The 22689-nt window shown below is 51.7% G+C and overlaps 1 protein-coding gene across 28 annotated transcripts in view; it reads left to right on the forward strand.

Annotated features, from left to right (window-relative positions):
• Positions 1-1028: 1028 nt before the first annotated feature.
• Positions 1029-22689, forward strand: part of LOC309415090 (single-stranded DNA-binding protein 2-like) — a gene marked incomplete at both ends in the record, with an annotated part of 232259 nt that continues 210598 nt past the window's right edge. For all 28 annotated transcript variants that reach the window (XM_082012527.1, XM_082012506.1, XM_082012517.1 and 25 more), the window contains one exon: positions 1029-1087. In XM_082012527.1, coding sequence (XP_081868653.1) covers positions 1029-1087 — 59 coding nt within the window. The remainder of the gene's footprint in view (positions 1088-22689) is intronic.

A 22689-nucleotide genomic window follows, 5' to 3' on the forward strand; every position in this document is an offset into this window, starting at 1 on the left:
AGGGACAGATCATGCATACGTATAGGTATATTGCTAAACTTTATGTATATGCAACACTTTGCTGTATATATTTGAAGTAAGTGCCGCGTTGGGCGCGCACGGTTTTTGGTGGGACTACCCCCCCGTGCTGCCCAGCGCTGAATAAACATACCTACTTTACAACCTTACAGATTGTGGAGTCTGTTTTCCGCACGTCATAAGGTAGTTTGGGGCTGGGTGTCAGGGCCCTGCAGCTGCTGAGGGGACTTCTGTAGGGAGTGGGGTCACCGTGGCCGCCGAAGGCAGTTGGGGTGGAGGGGAGGATGGGGACAGAGGCAGCCGCAGGGCCGCTCTAGATCCCAGGAGGGTGGCAGAGGCCACTCCGTGCCGGCTGCGCCCCCAGCCTGCGGGGGATGGGGGGCGCAGCGCACTCCACAGCTAGTTGAATGGGCTAGGGGCGGGGAAGGGGTGCCGGGGAGGGCGGCAGTGTGCGGTGGCCTGTGCAGCTGGCTGAACAACGGGGAGACTGGGAGCTGCCTGGTGGTGCTAGATGCGGAGTCCAGTCCGCACTTTCCCTCTCTCCTTCGTGCTCTCCCTCGCCGGTTAAACGGAGGGCGGATAGCGCGCGCTCGGAACAGCGAGTTGTTTAAAATCCTTTTAGAACCGTTTCTAACTCCCCCTTGCACCGGGGAAGGGAGAGCGCAAGCGGGGGAGGGGAGAGCGGAAGAAGGAGGAGGAGCCGAGAGGGTGGGGAGAGAGAGAGGGAGGAGAAGGAAGCAGCCTGTCCCGTTCTCTGATTGTCAATCATTGCGCGGGGGGTGTGCCCTCCTGCGCGGCGGGCCAATGGGGGTGTGGGGGGGTGTGTGGGGGGGGGTGTGGGGGGGTGGGGTGTGAGAGAGAGAGAGAGTGAGAGAGAGAGAGAGAGAGAGTGTGTGTGTGTGTGTGTGTGTGTGTGTGTGTGTGAGCGAGCGTCTCCATGGTGACGGGGCTGTTCCCAGGGAGGCTGTGATGGGTTGACAGGTGCGTGACAGTTGGAGCTCTCTGCAGGCATGTACGGCAAAGGCAAGAGCAACAGCAGCGTCCCGTCCGACAACCAGGCCAGGGAGAAGTGAGTACAACCTGCCTGACCGGGCGCCTACACACGCACATACCTTGCACAACGTAACTTTCTTGCTCGCGGGTGATATGGCCGGATGCGCGCTCCGGGAAAGGAGGGGAGAGCCCGTGGGGAGCGGAAGGGACCGGGCGGGAACGGGCCGGGTCGACGGGAGGCAGGGAGGAGTTGGGCCGCAGGGGCCCTGCCTCTCGCACCGCGGTGGGCAGGGAGGCCCGACACGGGGGCTGGGGCGATGTAGAGGGAGGCGATCGAGGCTGCCCTCAGCGCCCCGCGGCGGGAGAGGTGGCGGGACAGGAGGGGCCGGCGGGGGCTGGGTGAGTGGGAAGGAGGGAAGCATAGGTCGTGCTGGCGGGGATCATCGCCCGCCCCCCCTTCCCCTGCTCCTCAGCGCGGTGGGATGTGGTGTCAGGGAGGGCGACCGTTGAGCCGTCGGCGCACTAGGGTGAGGACAGAGGAGTGCACTTGGGCGCCCCTTCCTCCTGGCCCCAGCCGGGCCAGGGGGTGCTTGTGGCAGTGCAAGGTTTTGGGACAACTTTGATAACAAAGAGCCTCAGCCTGGCTGCTGGTGACGGTTCTGCCTCCGGGTGGGGGCGGGGGAATCGAGAGCCTCCCACCGTTGCTTTATAACTCCCTGGCTCTCAACTTTTCATCGGGACCGCGTATCTTCCTGCCTCCTCCCCGTTTGTCTTCCTCTTCTCTGCCTGGCTGGCCCGACCGGCCATGTCCGGGCCTGGGGTGCGGGCAGCGGCCGGGCCGGGGAGGGGGCACGAACGAGGGGTTACTGCAAGCGGGGGGGGATTACTTGCGAGGGTTATTGTGTTTCAAGAGACAGTGGAAAGCAGTGGTGTGTTCATCGTTTCGTTTATTTTTCGTCCGTTAAAAAAAAAGCAACAGCCAAGGTGTTAGAAGAAAGCAAATGGTCGTCGTGTGTGTGTGTGTAAAAGGGACACCAAACACTAGAACTTTGTCAAAACTGGCTAATGCCGAAATAGTCTGCAAGAACTACTTTTTAGGTGTTGGCATTGTGATATGAAAAATATAAATAAAATCTGTTAAAACCATGTAAGGAATTCTTTATTTAAACATACACAGGAGGAAAAAATATTAAAAGACTTCAAACGGGGAGAAACTTGACAGTGGACATGAGAAATGCTGAAAACTGACAACATAGCAAGTGCAGTCAAATGCCCACAGTAAATATAGTGGCAGTGATGGGACAATAAACAGTGTTGTTTGGTTGAGCGGGGTTTTAGGATTATTTCTTTCAGATATTATAACTTTATACATTACTTGCAGATATAGTAGGTGCAAAATAATTGGAAGAAAAAATGACTTTTGAGTTCACTCTAAGTTCACTGTAGTTGCAGCTTTGCATTACTGAGATTGGTTTAGCACAGGCAGGAGGTAGTGGTTGTGAAGGAGGAAAAGCAGAATACAGTGAAGGGGGAGGAGGAAGTGTATAAGTGGCTTTAGCCTGGTCAAGGCTACTGAGTCAGTCTGTTGCAGCCTGTAGAAGGTTGAGAGAGGCTGTTGAGAGGGTCAGGTGACCTCTAACCGAAAATATGTTTGCATGTGTCTTCTGCAAAAATAGTACTGCTTCAGAATTGCATTTAACATGACAATGAATAGTCCAAATATGAGTGATGAGTTTTCGTTCAGGCAGTTTGTCTTGAACCTTCAATTAGAAATGTTTTTGTTTTTTGTTTTGTTTTGTTTTGCTTTGTTTTGGAAGCCACCGAGGCAAAGGGCTCCGGAGCGAAGGATCGCGCCGGGGGACCCTTCCTGAAGCGGCCAAACCGCGAAGGCAGCAGCACAGGGGGAGAGAGAGTGCCCCAGCTCCCCCCCCAGGCCGGCGGAGCGGGCTCCTGACGAGCGGCAGCGCTGACTCAGCGTGGGCGGGGACAGGAGCGGCGGCAGCCAAAGCCCCTCGCCTACAAGAGCAGCCCCCGGGAGCGCGAGCGACCTGGAGCGCGGCGACCAGGGCGGGCAAACAGGACGTGGCGCGTCAGTTTGCGCGGCAGTTCGCGCAGACAGGGCGTGCAGGGAAGGCGTGCGCGCAGGGTGCAGTTACCCACCGGGCACTAGAGGTTCCCTGACAAGTGGCCATCGTCCTCCCAGAGGAGGCTCAGCCATGGTTGCCACTCGGCTGAAAACCGTGGCCAGAAAGAATGTGGCGACACAGACACAGCTCCCACTCAAGCACGCGGCTGTCCAAGTATCTGGCTGCAAAGAGTACCTGAGCCTGTTGGTTGTACCAGAGACCAGTGGAGACACCACCTGAGTGCGGTGTGACCAGGTGAGCGACCTGCTCAGCCTGGGGGCAGAGCTGAAAGAGGCAGTGGAGAGGCTGAGGAGCATTAGGGAGTGTGAGAGAGAGATTGGTGGAGCCGCACCCTGCCATCCCTGAAGCAGGGGCAGCTGGTGGAGGCTCCACAAGCAGCAGGGGATCCCCTGCCCTCTTGCTGCCAGGCAGAAGAAGGGGACCTAAGAGATGAGGGGAAATGGAAGCAGGTCCCTGCTCGGACAGGCCGGTGAATCATCTCCCAGCCTCCCTCACCGTCCCAGCTGCCCTTACACAACAGGTATGGGGCTCTGGAACGTGAGGCACAGGAACATGAGGACCCTGATGAAGGTCCATCCAAGGGGGTGCCTAGGGTGAATCAGCCAGCCCCACGCATCAAGACGTCCTGTGTTAAGAAAAAGAGAGTAATTGTCGTAGGCGAGTCCTTTCTGAGGGGTACAGAGGGCCCAATATGTTGACCAGACCCAACTCACAGGCAAGTCTGCTGCCTCCCCAGAGCCTGGGTGAGAGACGTCACCAGGAAACTCCCTGGTCTGGTTCAGCCCACTGATTACTACCCACTGTTGGTCATGCAGGTTGGCAACGATGAGGTTGCACTAAGAAGCCCAAAGGCAGTCAAAAAGGACTTGAGAGCACTGGGGCGACTGGTCGATGGAGCGGGAGCACAGGTAGTGTTTTCATCAATACCTTCAGTGACAGGGAAGAACGCTGAAAGGAACAGGAAAGCACATCTGATCAACACATGGCTCGGGCTGGTGCCATTGTCAAATTTTGGGGTTTTTTGACCACGGGGCGGTTTACACGGCACCGGGCCTCCTCGCAGCAGATGGAGTGCAACTGTCTCCAAGGGGCAAAAGGATTCTTGCTCATGAGCTGGCAGGCCTCATCGAGAGGGCTTTAAACTAGATTTGAAGGGGGAAGGGGATAAAACCAGGCTCACTAGAGTTGAACCTAGGGGTGGCGTGCCAGAGTTGAAATCGACAGCCCAGCTCAGGTGCATCTACACCAATGCACGCAGCATGGGCACCAAACAGGAGGAGCTGGAAGCCATTGTGCAGCGGGACAGCTATGATGTAGTTGCCATCACAGAAACATGGTGGGATGCTTCTCATGACTGGAGTGCTGCAATGGATGGTTATAAGCTCTTCCGAAGGGATAGGCAAGGAAGTAGAGGTGGTGGGGTGGCTCTGTATGTTAGGGAGTGTTTTGATTGTGTAGAAATCAATGATTGTGAAGACCAAGTAGAGTGCTTGTGGGTAAGGATGAGGGGGAAGGCCAATGAGGCAGATATCCTGCTGGGAGTCTGTTACAGACCACCCAACCAGGATGAAGAGACAGATGAGACATTCTATAAGCGACTGGCGGAGGTCTCGCATTCGCTGGCCCTTGTTCTTGTGGGGGACTTCAACCTACCGGACATCTGCTGGAAGTATAACACAGCAGAGAGGAAACAATCTGGGAGGTTTCTGGAGTGTGTGGAGGATAACTTCCTGACGCACCTGGTGAGTGACCCCACCAGGGGAGGTGCCTTGCTGGACCTGCTGTTTACGAACAGAGAAGGACTGGTGAGAGATGTGGTGGTCGGAGGCCGTCTTGGGCTTAGCGACCACGACATGATAGAATTCTGAGTTGTGAGCGAAGTAAGGAGAGGGGTCAGCAAAACTGCTATCATGGACTTCCGGAGGGCAGACTTTGGCCTGTTCAGGTCACTGGTTGAAAGAGTGCCTTGGGAGACAGTCCTGAAGGACAAAGGGGTCCAGGAAGGCTGGACAGCCTTCAAGAAGGAAATCTTAAAGGCGCAGGAGCAGGCAGTCCCCATGTGCCGTAAGAAGAGCTGGCGGGGAAGGCGACCGGCCTGGCTGAACAGGGAGATTTTGCTGGGACTCAGGGAAAAGAGGAGAGTTTATCACCTCTGGAAGAAGGGGCAGGCAACTCACGAAGAGTACAAGGATCTCGTTAGGTCAAGCAGGGACAAAATTAGAAAGGCAAAAGCCCAGCTAGAGCTCAGTCTGGCCACAGTCGTAAAGGATAACAAAAAAAGATTCTACAAATATATTAGCAAAAAAAGAGAGGCAAGGGGAATCTCCATCCCTTACTGGATGTGGTGGGGAACATTGCCTCCAAGGACGAGGACAAGGTTGAGGTACTTAATGCTGCCTTTGCCTCAGTCTTTAATAGCCAGTCCAGATATCCACAGGGTATTCAGCCCCCTGAGCTGGAAGATGGGGATGGAGAGCACAATAACGCGCCCATAATCCAGGAGGAAGCAGTTAAGGACATGCTAAACCACCTGGACACCCACAAGTCTATGGGGCCTGATGGGATCCACCCGAGAGTAGAGAGAGCTGGCGGAGGAGCTTTCCAAGCCACTCTCCATCATTTATCAGCAGTCCTGGTTAACAGGGGAGGTCCCAGAAGACTGGAGGCTTGCCAATGTGACGCCCGTCTACAAGAAAGGCCGGAAGGAGGATCCTGGGAACTACAGGCCTGTCAGCCTGACCTCTGTACCAGGGAAGATCATGGAGCGGTTCGTCTTGAGACTGCTCACAGGGCATGTGCAGGACAACCAAGGTATCCGGCCTAGCCAGCATGGGTTCATGAAAGGCAGGTCCTGCTTGACCAACCTGATCTCCTTCTATGACCACGTGACCCACCTAGGGGATGAGGGAAAGGCTGTGCATGTTGTCTACCTGGACTTTAGTAAAGCCTTTGGCAGTGTCTCCCACAGCATTCTCCTGGAGAAACTGTTGGCTTGTGGCTTGGACGGATTTACTCTTCGCTGGGTGAGGAACTGGCTGGATGGCTGAGCCCAGAGAGCTGTGATGAATGGTGTTAAATCCGGCTGGCGGCCGGTCACAAGCGGTGTTCCCCAGGGCTCGGTTCTGGGGCCGGTCTTATTCAATATCTTTTTCATAATCTGGATGAGGGGATTGAGTGCTCCCTCAGTAAGTTTGCAGATGACACCAAGTTGGGTGGGAGTGTGGATCTGCTGGAGTGTAGGAGGGCTCTGCAGAGGGGTCTGAACAGGCTGGATCGATGGGCAGAGGTCAACTGTATGAGGTTTAATAAGGCCAAGTGCAGGGTCCTGCACTTTGGCCACAACAACCCCATGCAACGCTACAGGCTTGGGGAGGAGTGGCTGGAGAGCTGCCTAGCAGAAAAGGACCTGGGGATGCTGGTTGACAGCCGGCTGAATATGAGCCGGCAGTGTGCCCAGGTGGCCAAGAAGGCCAACAGCGTCCTGGCCTGTATCAGAAATAGTGTGGCCAGCAGGAGTAGGGAAGTGATTGTGCCCCTGTACTCAGCACTGGTGAGGCCGCAACTTGAGTACTGTGTTCACTTTTGGGCCCCTCACTACAAGAAGGATGCTGAGGTGCTGGAGCATGTCCAAAGAAGGGCAACAAAGCTGGTGAGGGGTCTGGAGCACAAGTCTTATGAGGAGTGGCTGAGGGAACTGGGGTTGTTTAGTCTGGAGAAGAGGAGGCTGAGGGGGGAGACCTTATCGCTCTCTACAACTACCTGAAAGGAATCGGTCTGTTCTCCCAATTAACAAGCCACAGGACAAGAGGAAACGGCCTCAAGTTGCTCTAGGGGAGCTTTAGATTGGATATTAGGAAAAATTTCTTTACTGAAAGGGTTGCCAAGCATTGGAACAGGCTGCCCAGGGAAGTGGTTGAGTCACCATCCCTGGAGGTATTTAAAAGATGTGTAGATGCACTGCTTAGGGACAAGGTTTAGTGGTAGACTTGGTGGTGTTAGGTTAACAGTTGGAATCAATGATCTTAAAAGTCTTTTCCAACCTAAACGATTCTATGATTTTTACATCCCTAGCCAAGTTCAGCTCCATCTCTGCCTTGGCTTTCCTCATCACCTCCCTGCACTCCCAAGCCATATCCCTATAATCTCCCCAGGATGTGTATCCCTGCCACCACTGCCTAAGCATTTTGGTCTCCCCTCAGCCTCCTCTTCTCCAGACTGAACAACCCCAGTTCCCTCAACCGCTCCTCATAAGACTTGTGCTCCAGACCCCTCACCAGCTTCGTTGCCCTGTGGACATGCTCCAGCAACTCAACGTCCTTCTTGTAGTGAGGGGCCCAAAAGTGAACACAGTATTCAAGGTGTGGCCTCACCAGTGCCGAGTACAGGGGCAGGTCCACTTCCCTACTCCTGCTGGCCACACTATTTCTGATACAGGCCAGGATGCTGTTGGCCTTCTTGGCCACCTGGGCACACTGCCGGCTCATGTTCAGCCAGCTGTCAACCAGCACCCCCAGGTCCTTTTCTGCCAGGCAGCTCTCCAGCCCCTCTTCCCCAAGCCTATAGCATTGCATGGGATGGTTGTGACCCAAGTGCAGGTCCCGGCACTTAGCCTTGTTGAAGCTCATACAATTGACCTCGTCCCATTGATCCAGCCTGTCCAGAGCCTTCCTACCCTCAAGCACATCAACACTCCCGGCTGTAGTGATTTAACCTGGAAGACAGCTAAATACCAAGCAGCTGTTTCCTTGCTCACCCTTGCCCCAGTGGGGGAGAGAATCGTGATAAAAAAAAGTAAAATTCGTGGGTTGTGATAAAGACAGATTAACAGGACAGAAAAAGAAGGAAAAAAATAATGATAAAAGGAGATACAAAATAAGTGATGCAAAATACCAATTATTTAACATCTTTGACGGTGATATGGACAGTGGGATCAAGTGCACCCTCCACAAGTTTGCAGGTGACACCAAGCTGAATAGTGCGGTTGACACGCCTGAGAGATGGGATGCCATCCAGAGGGACCTGGACAAGCTCAAGAAGTGCGCCTGTGTGAACCTCATGAGGTTTAACAAGGTCAAGTGCAGGGTCCTGCAGCTGAGTCGGGGCAACCCCCAGTATCAATACAGGCTGGCGGATGAAGGGATTGAGAGCAGCCCTGCTGAGAAGGACTTGGGGGTACTGGTGGATGAAAAGCTGGACATGAGCCGGCAATGTGCGCTCGCAGCCCAGAAGGCCAACTGTATCCTGGTGTCCTGGTTTCAGCCAGGATAGAGCTGGTTTTCCTCACAGAAGCTAGTGTGAAACTGTGTTTTGGATTTGGGATGAGGAACTGTTGATAATGTGCTGATGTTTTGGGTTGTTGCTGAGCCGTCAAGGACAGTCCAGCTTCTTGTGCTGGCCTGCCAGCGAGCAGGCTGGGGGTGCACGGGGAGCTGGGAGGGGACACAGCCGGGACAGCTGACCCAGACTGGCCAAAGAGATATTCCCTACCATACGACGTCATGCCCAGTACATAAACTGGAGTTGGCCGGGGGGGCGGAAATCGCTGCTCGGGGACGGGCTGTCGATCACGGGGTGGTGAGCAATTTCTGTATTGGGCATCACTTGTTCTTATACATTCCTTTGTTGGTATTATCATTATTGTTCCCTTCTTTCTTTCTGTCCTATTAAACCGTGTTTATCTCAACCCACGAGGTTTTTCCTAATTCTCTCCCCCGTCCCGCTGTGGGAGGGAGAGTGAGCGAGCGGCTGCGTGGTGCTTAGCTGCCGGCTGGGGCTAAACCACGACAGTCCTTTTTGGCGCCCAACGTGGGGCCCGAGGCTTGAGATAATAACGGTTGCAGGTCACAATATCAGTTTGATTTGCATCATGCTCTCGTCTTTGCTGTACATGTTAAGGATCGGTGTTGGTTTCTGTGGGCTGCTGTACTCTGCAATGATTAGTAATGTCTCGCCTGTGAATTTTGTTTTTAGAGCACTGACCTTGAGCTTAATGTGGTATCATCTGAGCTCTGTACTAAAGCCGTTACTGTATTTTGGCTACAGTCTTGTGGAGACGATTAGCAATTATACTTCTGCCTCTGAAAGGTTTTTTATGGAGGAAATGCAGAATGGTACCTTTGATACCCTCTATCATAACATTTCCTCCTTCATCACAATAATTTTTCAGTATTTTGAACACCCTTGGCTGGTTAAAATACCTCTATTGCTACTTCTGGGGAACATGGTTTCAGTTTTGTCTAAGGTTGGCAAGCAATTTAAGAATATCACCCGGAGATCTGCCCCAAGGCTGGATAGTTATGAATGGCAGGGTGTGTGGAACAGCATGGGCAAATGCCTGGGGCGGTGGGCACCTCCGGTGTTTTGGAGCTTCACTCCCGAACAAGTGCAGAATCCTGATAAACTAGCAGAATATCTGGAAGAAGTATGCTGTCAGCCTGGCAGCTCCAAGGAGACACAAATCATTGCCATGTGCTGGGGCCTGGCCCATGCCTACCGAACCCTATTTAACACTATGCAAAGGGGAGAGGGGCTCTCTGGGTCTGATGGCAATGTGGCAGGCACTGTGACTACTCCAACGTCTGTAGCAGGCACTGTCACTACTCCAACCCCCACGGCGGGCACTGCCACTACTCCAACCCCCACGGCGGGCACTGTAGCTACTCAGACTGTTGCAGCTGAACCAGAGGACCAGCCCATCCCGGTATCAGTTGCCCCTGTACAAAAGAAGAAATCTTGGAAGCGGAAGTCAGCTCGTTTAGTAAGGGAGGAGGAAGATCCTGCTAAGAAGGAGCCAGAGGAAGAGAGTGAGGAGGCAGAGTGCTCTGAAGCAGGGCCATCACAAGCACGGAAGAGGGAAGAGAGCGAGTCATCACTTGAAGAGGAGGAAGAGGAAGAACTTATAAAAGAGACGGTAACTACCCGATCTCTATCCCTGAGTGAATTGCGAGATATGCGAAAGGATTTCAGCCGTCGTCCGGGTGAGCACATTGTCACCTGGCTGCTCCGATGCTGGGATAATGGGGCCAGTAGCCTGGAATTAGAGGGTAGGGAAGCCAAGCAGCTGGGATCCCTTTCTAGGGAAGGGGGCATTGACAAAGCTATTGGAAAAGGTGCACGAGTCCTCAGCCTCTGGAGACGACTCCTGTCGGGTGTGAAGGAAAGGTATCCCTTCAAGGAAGATGTTCTATGTCACCCAGGCAAGTGGACCACCATGGAGAAAGGTATCCAGTACCTGAGGGAGCTAGCGGTGCTGGAAGTGATTTATGGTGACTTGGACAATGGACAATCATCCAAAGATCCAGATGAAGTCAATTGCACGCAACCTATGTGGCGGAAGTTTGTACGGAGTGCACCATCATCATATGCCAACTCATTAGCAGTAATGGCCTGGAAGGACGGAGAGAGACCAACGGTGGATGAATTGGCTGGCCAACTCCGGCAATACGAAGAAAGTCTCTCTTCCTCCCTACGGGCCTGCGTCTCTGCTATAGAGAAACTGTCCCGAGAGTTCCGGCAATTCAAAGAGGATATGCCCTACCCTCCACCCATACGGACCAGTGTCTCAGCCATTAGGAGTAAGCGCTCTTCTGTTCAAGAGAGAAGATATAGAGGATACACACCACGAGCCACCCTGTGGTTTCAATTGCGTGACTACGGAGAGGACATGAGGAGGTGGGATGGAAAACCTACCTCGACCCTAGAGGCACGAGTACGCGAGCTGCAAGGAAAAACAATTACAAAAGGGGGTTCAGGTTCCTCGAGGAAAATCGTCGCTCCACTTTCCAGTGGGCAGCTTCCCAGAAAGAATAGAAGAGCTGATCTCACCTCTGATCCTCTTGAAGGGACTTCTGATTCCTATTTACAAGAATTGGGTAACGAGTACTATGAGCAGGATTAGAGGGGCCCTGCCTCCAGCCAGGCGGAGGAGAGGGACAACCGAGTTTATTGGACTGTGTGGATTAGATGGCCTGGCACGTCAGACCCACAGGAATATAAGGCTTTAGTGGACACCGGTGCACAATGTACCCTGATGCCATCAAGCCATATAGGGGCAGAACCCATCTGTATTTCTGGAGTGACAGGGGGATCCCAACAGCTGACTGTACTGGAGGCTGAAGTGAGCCTAACTGGGAATGAGTGGCAGAAGCACCCCATTGTGACTGGCCCGGAGGCTCCGTGCATCCTGGGCATAGACTACCTCAGCAGAGGGTATTTCAAGGACCCAAAAGGGTACCGGTGGGCTTTTGGTATAGCTGCCTTGGAGACGGAAGAAATTAAACAGCTGTCCACCTTGCCTGGTCTCTCAGAGGACCCTTCTGTGGTGGGGTTGCTCAGGGTCAAAGAACAACAGGTGCCGATCGCTACCACAACAGTGCACCGGCGGCAATATCGCACCAACAGAGACTCCCTGATCCCCATCCATGAGCTGATTCGTCGGCTGGAGAGCCAAGGAGTGATCAGCAAGACTCACTCACCCTTCAACAGCCCCATATGGCCAGTGCGAAAGTCTAATGGAGAGTGGAGACTGACAGTAGACTATCGTGGCCTGAATGAAGTCACGCCACCACTGAGCGCTGCTGTGCCGGACATGCTAGAACTTCAATATGAACTGGAGTCAAAGGCAGCCAAGTGGTACGCCACCATTGATATTGCTAACGCGTTTTTCTCGATCCCTTTGGCAGCAGAGTGCAGGCCACAGTTTGCTTTCACTTGGAGAGGTGTCCAATACACCTGGAATCGACTTCCCCAGGGGTGGAAACACAGCCCTACCATTTGCCATGGGCTGATACAAACTGCACTGGAACAGGGTGAAGCTCCAGAGCATCTGCAATACATTGATGACATCATCGTATGGGGCAACACAGCAGAAGAAGTTTTCGAGAAAGGGAAGAAAATAATTCAAGTCCTTCTGAAAGCTGGTTTTGCTATAAAGCAAAGTAAAGTCAAGGGACCTGCACAAGAGATCCAGTTTTTAGGAATAAAATGGCAAGATGGACGTCGACAGATCCCAACGGATGTGATCAACAAAATAACAGCTATGTCTCCACCAACTAGCAAAAAAGAAACACAAGCATTTCTGGGTGTTGTGGGTTTCTGGAGAATGCATATTCCAAATTACAGTCTGATTGTAAGCCCTCTTTATCAAGTGACCCGGAAGAAGAACGATTTTAAATGGGGCCCTGAGCAACGACAAGCCTTCGAACAAATCAAACAGGAGATAGTTCATGCCGTAGCCCTCGGGCCAGTACGGGCAGGACAAGATGTTAAAAATGTGCTCTACACGGCAGCCGGGGAGAATGGCCCTACCTGGAGTCTCTGGCAGAAGGCACCAGGAGAGACTCGAGGTCGACCTCTAGGGTTTTGGAGTCGAGGATATAGGGGATCTGAGTCCCGCTATACTCCAACTGAAAAGGAGATATTGGCGGCATATGAAGGAGTTCGAGCTGCCTCAGAAGTGGTTGGTACTGAAGCACAGCTCCTCCTGGCACCCCGACTGCCGGTGCTGGGCTGGATGTTCAAAGGGAGGGTCCCCTCTACGCATCATGCGACTGATGCTACGTGGAGTAAGTGGGTCGCGCTTATTACACAGCGGGCTCGAATAGGAAATCTTAATCGCCCGGGAATCTTGGAAGTGATCATGGACTGGCCAGAAGGCAAAGATTTTGGAATATCACCGGAAGAGGAGGTGGCGCGTGCTGAAGAGGCTCCACCATATAATGAACTGCCAGAGAACGAAAGGCAATATGCCCTGTTTACTGATGGGTCCTGTCGTATTGTAGGCAAACATCGAAGGTGGAAAGCTGCTGTATGGAGCCCTATACGACGAGTTGCAGAAGTGGCTGAAGGACAAGGTGAATCAAGTCAGTTTGCGGAGGTGAAAGCCATCCAGCTGGCTTTAGATATTGCTGAACGAGAAAAATGGCCAGTACTCTATCTTTATACTGACTCATGGATGGTGGCAAATGCTCTATGGGGGTGGCTGCAGCAATGGAAGCAGAGCAACTGGCAACGCAGAGGCAAGCCCATCTGGGCTGCTGAATTGTGGCAAGATATTGCTGCCCGACTAGAGAATCTCGTCATAAAAGTACGTCACGTAGATGCTCACGTACCCAAGAGTCGGGCCACCGAAGAACATCAAAACAACCATCAGGTGGATCAGGCTGCTAAGATTGAAGTGGCTCAGGTGGATCTGGACTGGCAACATAAGGGTGAATTATTTATAGCTCGGTGGGCCCATGACACCTCAGGCCATCAGGGAAGAGATGCAACATATAGATGGGCTCGGGATCGAGGGGTGGACCTGACCATGGATGCTATTGCACAGGTTATCCATGAATGTGAAACGTGTGCTGCGATCAAACAAGCCAAGCGGTTAAAGCCTCTCTGGTATGAAGGACGATGGTTGAAATATAAATATGGGGAGGCCTGGCAGATTGACTATATCACACTTCCACAAACTCGCCAAGGCAAGCGCTATGTGCTTACCATGGTGGAAGCAACCACCGGATGGCTGGAAACATACCCTGTGCCCCATGCCACCGCCCGGAACACTATCCTGGGCCTTGAAAAGCAAGTCTTATGGCGACATGGCACCCCCGAAAGAATTGAGTCAGACAATGGGACTCATTTCCGAAACAACCTCATAGACACCTGGGCCAAAGAGCACGGCATTGAGTGGGTGTATCATATCCCCTATCATGCACCAGCTTCCGGAAAAATTGAACGATACAACGGACTGTTAAAGACTACACTGAGAGCAATGGGTGATGGGACATTCAAAAATTGGGATAAACATTTAGCCAAAGCCACCTGGTTAGTCAACACTAGGGGATCTACTAATAGAGCCGGCCCTGCCCAATCAAAACTTCTACGTACTGTAGAAGGGGATAAAGTCCCTGTGGTGCATGTGAGAAACATGCTGGGGAAGACAGTCTGGGTTACTCCTGCATTAGGAAAAGGCAAACCCATTCGTGGGATTGCCTTTGCCCAGGGACCTGGGTGCACTTGGTGGGTAATGCGGAAGGATGGGGAAGTCCGATGTGTACCTCAAGGAGACTTGATTTTGGGTGAAAACAGTCAATGATTTGAATTGTATTATGTTAATTGTTCAGAATGACATTACTACTATGGCTGCTATCTACCATATCAATGGTATTATAGTAAGAATCACCCAGACTGATGAAGAATGAGCTTCACTGAAACCAAGCAACGTGCAGCAGTGATGAAACCAGAACTGGCTTCAGCAGCTTGCGCCCAACAAATCCCTCGAGATCGACATCTTCGACCTGCAGATCATGGACATGGACCGTGCCAGATGACAATCCAACACCACATACCATCTCCCCTGCCCTGAGAGACTGCTATGATGGATGAAGCCCAGAGTCATGGACTGACTGAACTCCATAGACATTTTAAGTGATGGCCCATGGACTAAGAGAGTGATATCTGTGTGTATATATTAAAGGACAGGAAGAGTAATAATGAATAATTGGAATGTATTGAAAAGTATAGGACCTGGGCATGACGTAAATGGTATGGAATAAGGGGTGGATACTGTCCTGGTTTCAGCCAGGATAGAGCTGGTTTTCCTCACAGAAGCTAGTGTGAGACTGTGTTTTGGATTTGGGATGAGGAACTGTTGATAATGTGCTGATGTTTTGGGTTGTTGCTGAGCCGTCAAGGACAGTCCAGCTTCTTGTGCTGGCCTGCCAGCGAGCAGGCTGGGGGTGCACGGGGAGCTGGGAGGGGACACAGCCGGGACAGCTGACCCAGACTGGCCAAAGAGATATTCCCTACCATACGACGTCATGCCCAGTACATAAACTGGAGTTGGCCGGGGGGGCGGAAATCGCTGCTCGGGGACGGGCTGTCGATCACAGGGTGGTGAGCAATTTCTGTATTGGGCATCACTTGTTCTTATACATTCCTTTGTTGGTATTATCATTATTGTTCCCTTCTTTCTTTCTGTCCTATTAAACCGTGTTTATCTCAACCCACGAGGTTTTTCCTAATTCTCTCCCCCGTCCCGCTGTGGGAGGGAGAGTGAGCGAGCGGCTGCGTGGTGCTTAGCTGCCGGCTGGGGCTAAACCACGACACCTGGCCTGCATTAAAAAAAGCATGGCCAGCAGGTCGAGGGAGGTGATTCTGCCCCTCTGCTCTGGTGACACCCCACCTGGAGTACTGCGTCCAGCTCTGGAGCCCTCAGTGCAGGAAAGACATGGACCTGTTGGAACGGGTCCAGAGGAGGGCCACCAAAATGATCAGAGGGATGGAACACGTCTCCTATGAGGACAGGCTGAGAGAGTTGGGGTTGTTCAGCCTGGAGAAGAGAAGGCTCTGAGGAGACCTTATTGTAGACTTACAGTGCTTAAAAGGAGGCTTATAAGAAAGATGGGGACAGACTTTTTAGCAGGGCCTGTTGCAATAGGACAAGGGGTAATGGTTTTAAACTAAAAGAGGGTCGATTTAGACTAGATATATGGAAGAAAGTTTTCACAATGAGTGTGGTGAAACACTGGCACAGGTTGCCCAGAGAGGTGGTAGATGCCCCATCCCTGGAAACATTCAAGGTCAGGTTGGACAGGGCTCTGAGCAACCTGATCTAGTTGAAGATGTCCCTGCTCATTGCCAGGGGGTTGGGCTAGATGGCCTTTAAAGGTCCCTTCCAACCCAAACTGTTCTATGGTCTATGAATGCAATTGCTGACCACTTCTGCGGATGCCCAGCCAGTTCCCGAGCAGTGGCCCTCCCTGGCCAATTCCACCAATTTAAATACTGAGCATGACATCGACAGGCAGGTCCTGCTTGACCAACCTGATCTCCTTCTATGACCAGGTGACCCGCCTAGTGGATGAGGGCAAGGCTGTGGATGTTGTCTACCTGGACTTTAGTAAAGCCTTTGACAGCGTCTCCCACAGCATTCTCCTGGAGAAACTGGCGGCTTGTGGCTTAGACAGGTGTACTCTTCCCTGGATAAAGAACTGGCCGGACAACCAAGCCGAGAGAGTTGTAGTGAACAGAGTTAAATCCAGTTGGCATCTGGTCACAAGCGATGTTCCACAGGGCTCAGTTTTGGGGCCAGTCTTGCTTAATATCTTTATCGATAATCTGGATGAGGGGATCGAGTGCTCCCTCAGTAAGTTTGCAGACGACACCAAGTTGGGTGGGAGTGTTGATCTCCTGGAGGGTAGGAGGGCTCTACAGAGGGATCTGGACAGGCTGGATCGATGGGTGGAGGTCAACCGTATGAGGTTTAATAAGGCCAAGTGCCGGGTCCTGCACTTGGGTCACAACAACCCCATGCAACGCTACAGGCTTGGGGAGGAGTGGCTGGAAAAGGACCTGGGGGTGCTGGTCGATAGCCATCTGAATATGAGCCAGCAGTGTGCCCAGGTGGCCAAGAAGGCCAACAGCATCCTGGCCTGCCTGTATCAGAAAAAGTGTGGCCAGCAGGAGTAGGGAAGTGATCATGTGTGGCCCTGTACTTGGCACTGGTGAGGCCGCAGCTTGAATCCTGTGTTCAGTTTTGGGCCCCTCACTACAAGAAGGTCGTTGAGTTGCTGGAGCGTGTCCAGAGAAGGGCAATGAAGCTGGTGAGGGGTCTGGAGCACAAGTCTTATGGGGAGCGGCTAAGGGAACTGGGGTTGTTTAGTCTGGAGAGGAGGAGGCTGAGGGGAGACCTTATCGCTCTCTACAACTACCTGAAAGGAGGTTGTAGTGAGGTGGGTGTTGGTCTGTTCTCCCAATTAACAAGCCATAGGACAAGAGGAAATGGCCTCAAGTTGCGCCAGGGGAGGTTTAGACTGGATATTAGGAAAAATTTCTTTACCAAGAGGGTGGTCAAGCATTGGAACAGGCTGCCCAGGGAGGTGGTGGAGTCACATCACTGGAGGTGTTCAAAAAATGTGTAGACGTGGCACTTTAAGGCATGGTTTAGTGGACATGGTGGTGTTGTATTGATGATTGGACTTGATGATCTTAAAGGTCTTTTCCAATCTTAATGATTCTGTGTTTCTATTCTATGATATGGTATGGAATATCCCTTTGGTCAGCTTGGTCGGATTTCCCGGCTGTGTCTCTTTCCAGCTTCCCGTGCACCCCTCACCTTCTCACTGCCAAGCCAGCGTGGGAAGGTGAAAAGTCCTTGACTGCTTAGCAGCAATTAAAACATCAGTATGTTATCAACACTTTTTTCATACCAAATCCAAAACACAGCACTATACCAGCTGTTAGAAGGAATATTTACTCTGTCCCAGCTGAAACGAGGCTAGTATCCACCCCTTATTCTGTACAATCTATGTCATGCCCAGGTCTTACATTTTCCAATACATTCCAATTAATCACTACTACTTTTGCTGTCTTCTGATATATACATACAGATATAATTTCCTTAGTTTATGGACCATCCCTCCAAAATGTCAGTTGGATTTATTTACTCTATCTGTCAACATTCGCTCAGGGTAGGAGAGATGGTGTGTGGTGTTGGGTTGTTGCATGCTGAAACCAGTTCTCATTCCATTACCGTTGCTCTTTGGTTTCGTATAAATTCATTCACAGAATCACAGAATCACAGAATCACTAGGTTGGAAAGGACCTTCAAGATCATCAAGTCCAACCATTAATCCAGCGCCACCATGTCCCCTAAACCATGTCCTGAAGCGCCACATCCACACGTTTTTTGAACACTTCCAGAGATGGCGAGTCCACCACCTCCCTGGGCAAACTGTTCCAACGCTTGACCACCCTCTCGGTGGAGAAATTTTTCCTAATATCCAATCTAAACCTCCCCTGGCGCAACTTGAGGCCATTTCCTCTTGTCCTATCGCTAGTTACTTGGGAGAAGAGACCAACACCCTCGTCGCCACAACCCCCTTTCAGGTAGTTGTAGAGAGCGATAAGATCTCCTCTCAGCTTCCTCTTCTCCAGACTAAACAACCCAAGTTCCCTCAACCGCTCCCCATAAGACTTGTGCTCCAGACCCCTCACCATCTTCGTTGCCCTTCTCTGGACACGCTCCAGCACCTCAGCGACCTTCTTGTAGTGAGGGGCCCAAAACTGAACACAGGATTCAAGCTGCGGCCTCACCAGTGCCAAGTACAGGGGCACAATCACTTCCCTACTCCTGCTGGCCACACTATTTCTGATACAGGCCAGGACGCTGTTGGCCTTCTTGGCCACCTGGGCACACTGCCGGCTCATATTCAGCCGGCTGTCAACCAACTCCCCCAGGTCCCTTTCCGCCGGGCTGCTCTCTAGCCACTCCTCCCCAAGCCTGTAGCGTTGCATGGGGTTGTTGTGGCCAAAGTGCAGGACCCTGCACTTGGCCTTATTAAACCTCATACAGTTGACCTCTGCCCATCGATCCAGCCTGTTCAGACCCCTCTGCAGAGCCCTCCTACCCTCCAGCAGATCCACACTCCCACCCAACTTGGTGTCATCTGCAAACTTACTGAGGGAGCACTCGATTCCCTCATCTAGATCATCTATAAAGATATTGAACAAGACCGGCCCCAGAACCGAGCCCTGGGGAACACCGCTTGTGACCGGCCGCCAGCCGGATTTAACGCCGTTCACCACAACTCTCTGGACTCAGCCATCCAGCCAGTTCCTCACCCAGCAAAGAGTAAACCTGTCTAAGCCACGATCTGCCAGTTTCTCCAGGAGAATGCTGTGGGAGACATTGTCAAAGGCTTTACTAAAGTCCAGGTAGACAACGTCCACAGTCTTTCCCTCATCCACTAGGCGGGTCACCTGGTCATAGAAGGAGATCAGGTTGGTCAAGCAGGACCTGCCTTTCATGAAGCCATGCTGGCTGGGCCTGATCCCTTGGTTGTCCTGCAGGTGCCCTGTGAGCACTCTCAAGACCAACCGCTCCATGATCTTCCCCGGTACAGAGGTCAGGCTGACAGGCCTGTAGTTCCCAGGATCCTCCTTCCGGCCTTTCTTGTAGATGGGCATCACATTGGCAAGCCTCCAGTCTTCTGGGACCTCCCCTGTTAACCAGGACTGCTGATAAATGATGGAGAGTGGCTTGGAAAGCTCCTCCGCCAGCTCTCTCAGTACTCTCGGGTGGATCCCATCAGGCCCCATAGACTTGTGGGTATCCAGGTGGTTTAGCATGTCCTTGACTGCTTCCTCCTGGATTATGAGGAGTTTATTGTGCTCTCCATCCCCATCTTCCAGCTCAGGGGGCTGAATACCCTGCGGATACCTGGACTGGCTATTAAAGACTGAGGCAAAGAAGGCATTAAGTACCTCAGCCTTGTCCTCGTCCTTGGTGACAATGTTCCCCGCCATATCCAGTAGGGGATGGAAATTCTCCTTGCCTCTCTTTTTGTTGTTAATATATTTGTAAAAACATTTTTTATTATCCTTTGCGACCGTGGCCAGTCTGAGCTCTAGCTGGGCTTTTGCCTTTCTAATTTTGTCTCTGCTTGACCTAACGAGATCCTTGTACTCTTCGTGAGTTGCCTGCCCCTTCTTCCAGAGGTGATAAACTCTCCTCTTTTCCCTGAGTCCCAGCAAAATCTCCCTGTTCAGCCAGGCGAGTCGCCTTCCCCGCCAGCTCTTCTTATGGCACATGGGGACCGCCTGCTCCTGCGCCTTTAAGATTTCCTTCTTGGAGACTGTCCAACCTTCCTGGACCCCTTTGTCCTTCAGGACTGTCTCCCAAGGGACTGTCTCAACCAGTGACCTGAACAGGCCAAAGTCTGCCCTCCGGAAGTCCATGGTAGCAGTTTTGCCGACCCCTCTCCTTACTTCCCTCACAACTGAGAATTCTATCATGTTGTGGTCGCTAAGCCCAAGACGGCCTCCGACCACCACATCTCTCACCAGTCCTTCTCTGTTTGTAAACAGCAGGTCCAGCAAGGCACCTCCCCTGGTGGGCTCACTCACGAGCTGTGTCAGGAAGTTATCCTCCACACACTCCAGGAACCTCCCAGATTGTTTCCTCTCTGCTGTGTTATGGTTCCAGCAGATGTCCGGTAGGTTGAAGTCCCCCACAAGAACAAGGGCCAGTGAATGCGAGACCTCCGCCAGTCGCTTATAGAATGTCTCATCTGTCTCTTCATCCTGGTTGGGTGGTCTGTAACAGACTCCCAGCAAGATATCTGCCGCATTGGCCTTCCCCCTCATCCTTACCCACAAGCACTCTACTTGGTCTTCACAATCTTCGATTTCTATGCAATCAAAACACTCCCTAACATACAGAGCCACCCTACCACCTCTTCTTCCCCGCCTATCCTTTCGGAAGAGCTTATAGCCATCCATTGCAGCACTCCAGTCATGAGAAGCATCCCACCATATTTCTGTGATGGCAACTATGTCATAGCTGTCCCGCTGCACAATGGCTTCCAGCTCCTCCTGTTTGGTGCCCATGCTGCGTGCATTGGTGTAGATGCACCTGAGCTGGGCTATCGATTTCAACTCTGGCACGTTGAACCTACCCCTAGGTTCAACTCTAGTGAGCCCGGTTTTATCCCCTCCCCCTTCCAAATCTAGTTTAAAGCCCTCTCAATGAGGCCTGCCAGCTCATGAGCTCATTCTTCGTTAATCTGGGTGGTTCTTACTATATTGCTGTTAATATGGTATATAGCGACCACAGTAGTGATGACATACAGTTTTATATAGCAATTAACATTATATAATTCAGATCATTGGCTATTTTCCCCCAAAATCAAATCTCCCTGAAGCTCACATCGGACTTCCCCATCCTCCCGCATCACACACCAAGTACACCCAGGTCCTTGAGCAAAGCAATCCCACAAATGGGTTTGCCCTTCCCGAGGCAGGAATAACCCAGACTGTCTTCCCCAGCATATTTTTTACATGCACCACAGGGACTTTATCCCCTTCTACAGTACTTAAGAGTTTTGATTGGGCAGGGCCAGCTCAATTGCAGATCCCCTAGTGTTGACTAACCAGGTGGCTTTTGGTAAATGTGTATCCCAGTGTTTGAAGGTCCCACCACCCATTGGTTTCAATGTAGTCTTTAACAGTCCGTTGTATCGTTCAATTTTTCCGGAGGCTGGTGCATGATAGGGGATGTGATATACCCACTCAATGCTGTGCTCTTTGGCCCATGTGTATATGAGGTTGTTTCAGAAATGAGTCCCATTGTCTGACTCAATTCTTTCTGGGCTGCCATGTCGCCATAAGACTTGGTTTTCAAGGCCCAAGAGAGTATTCCAGGTGGTGGCATGGGGCACAGGATATGTTTCCAGCCATCCGGTGGTTGCTTCCACCATTGTGAGCACATATCGCTCGCCTTGGTGGGTTTGTGGGAGCGTAATATAGTCAATCTGCCAGGCCTGTTCTTCAAAAAGCAATGCTTCTGTTCCGAATTATTTGCTAATTTCCTATGTGACTTCTGCAGAACTTGTGGAAGGCCCTTTACATGTTTTCTAGGCATCAGTATGTCTGTAGTTTCATCTTTTGAGTATGTTCTTGAGACGTTAAATTGTACATACTATGTAGATACTGCCTTTGTCCACTTGGAGAATAGATTATTTCTCAAAACTAGAAAAAACATATTAAGTGGTCATAACATTCTTTTCATAGTCAATACTGCCCTCTTAATGAAACTGACACAACATTCTTGCCTCTAAAATGGAGATATATGGGTTTGATGGATGGACTGTTAGATGGATAAGGAATTGGCTGTATGGCCACATCCAAAGAGTCAAGGACTCAACGTCCAAGTGGAAACCAGTAACGAGTGGTGTCCCTCAAGGGTCCATACTGGGACCAATACTATACAACATCTTCATAAATGACATAGTGGGATCGAGTGCACCCTCAGCAAGTTTACAGATGACACCAAGCTGAGTGATGCAGTTATTGGCTTGAGGGAAGGGATGCCATCCAGAGGGACCTTGGCTTGAGGAGTGGGCTTGTGCGAACCTCACGAAGTTCAACAAGGCCAAGTGAAGGTCCTGCACATGGGTCATGCAATCACTGATATCAGTACAGACAGAGGGGTGAATGTATAGAGATCAGCCCTGCAGAGAAGGACTTGGGGATATACTGGTGGACAAAAAATTGGACATGATCTGGCAGTGTGTGCTTGCAGCCCAGAAAGCCAGTCGTATCCTGTGCTGCATAAAAAGAAGCATGGCCAGCCAGTTGAGGGAGGTGATTGTCCCCCTCTGCTCTTCACTCGTGAGACTCCACCTCACTGCATTCAGCTCAGGGACACCCAGCATAAGAAGGAAATGGACCTGTTAAAGAGGGTCCAGAGGAAGGCCACAAAAATGATTAGAGGGCTGGAACATCTCTCCTATGAAGAAAGGCTGAGAGAGTCGGGTTTGTTCAGCCTGGAGAAGAGAAGGCTCTGGGGAGACCTTATTGTGGCCTTTCAGTACTTGAAGGGGGCTTATAAAAAGATGGAGAGACATTTTACTAGGGCCTGTAGTGACAGGACAAGAGGCAAAGCTTTTAAACTGAAAGAGGGTAGATTTAGATTGGGCATAAGGAAGAAATCGTTTACAATGAGGGTGGTGAAACACTGGAGCAGGTTGCCCAAAGAAGT

Source organism: Phaethon aethereus, assembly GCF_964289735.1.
Source record: "Phaethon aethereus genome assembly, chromosome: W".
Classification (NCBI taxonomy): Eukaryota; Metazoa; Chordata; class Aves; order Phaethontiformes; family Phaethontidae; genus Phaethon; species Phaethon aethereus.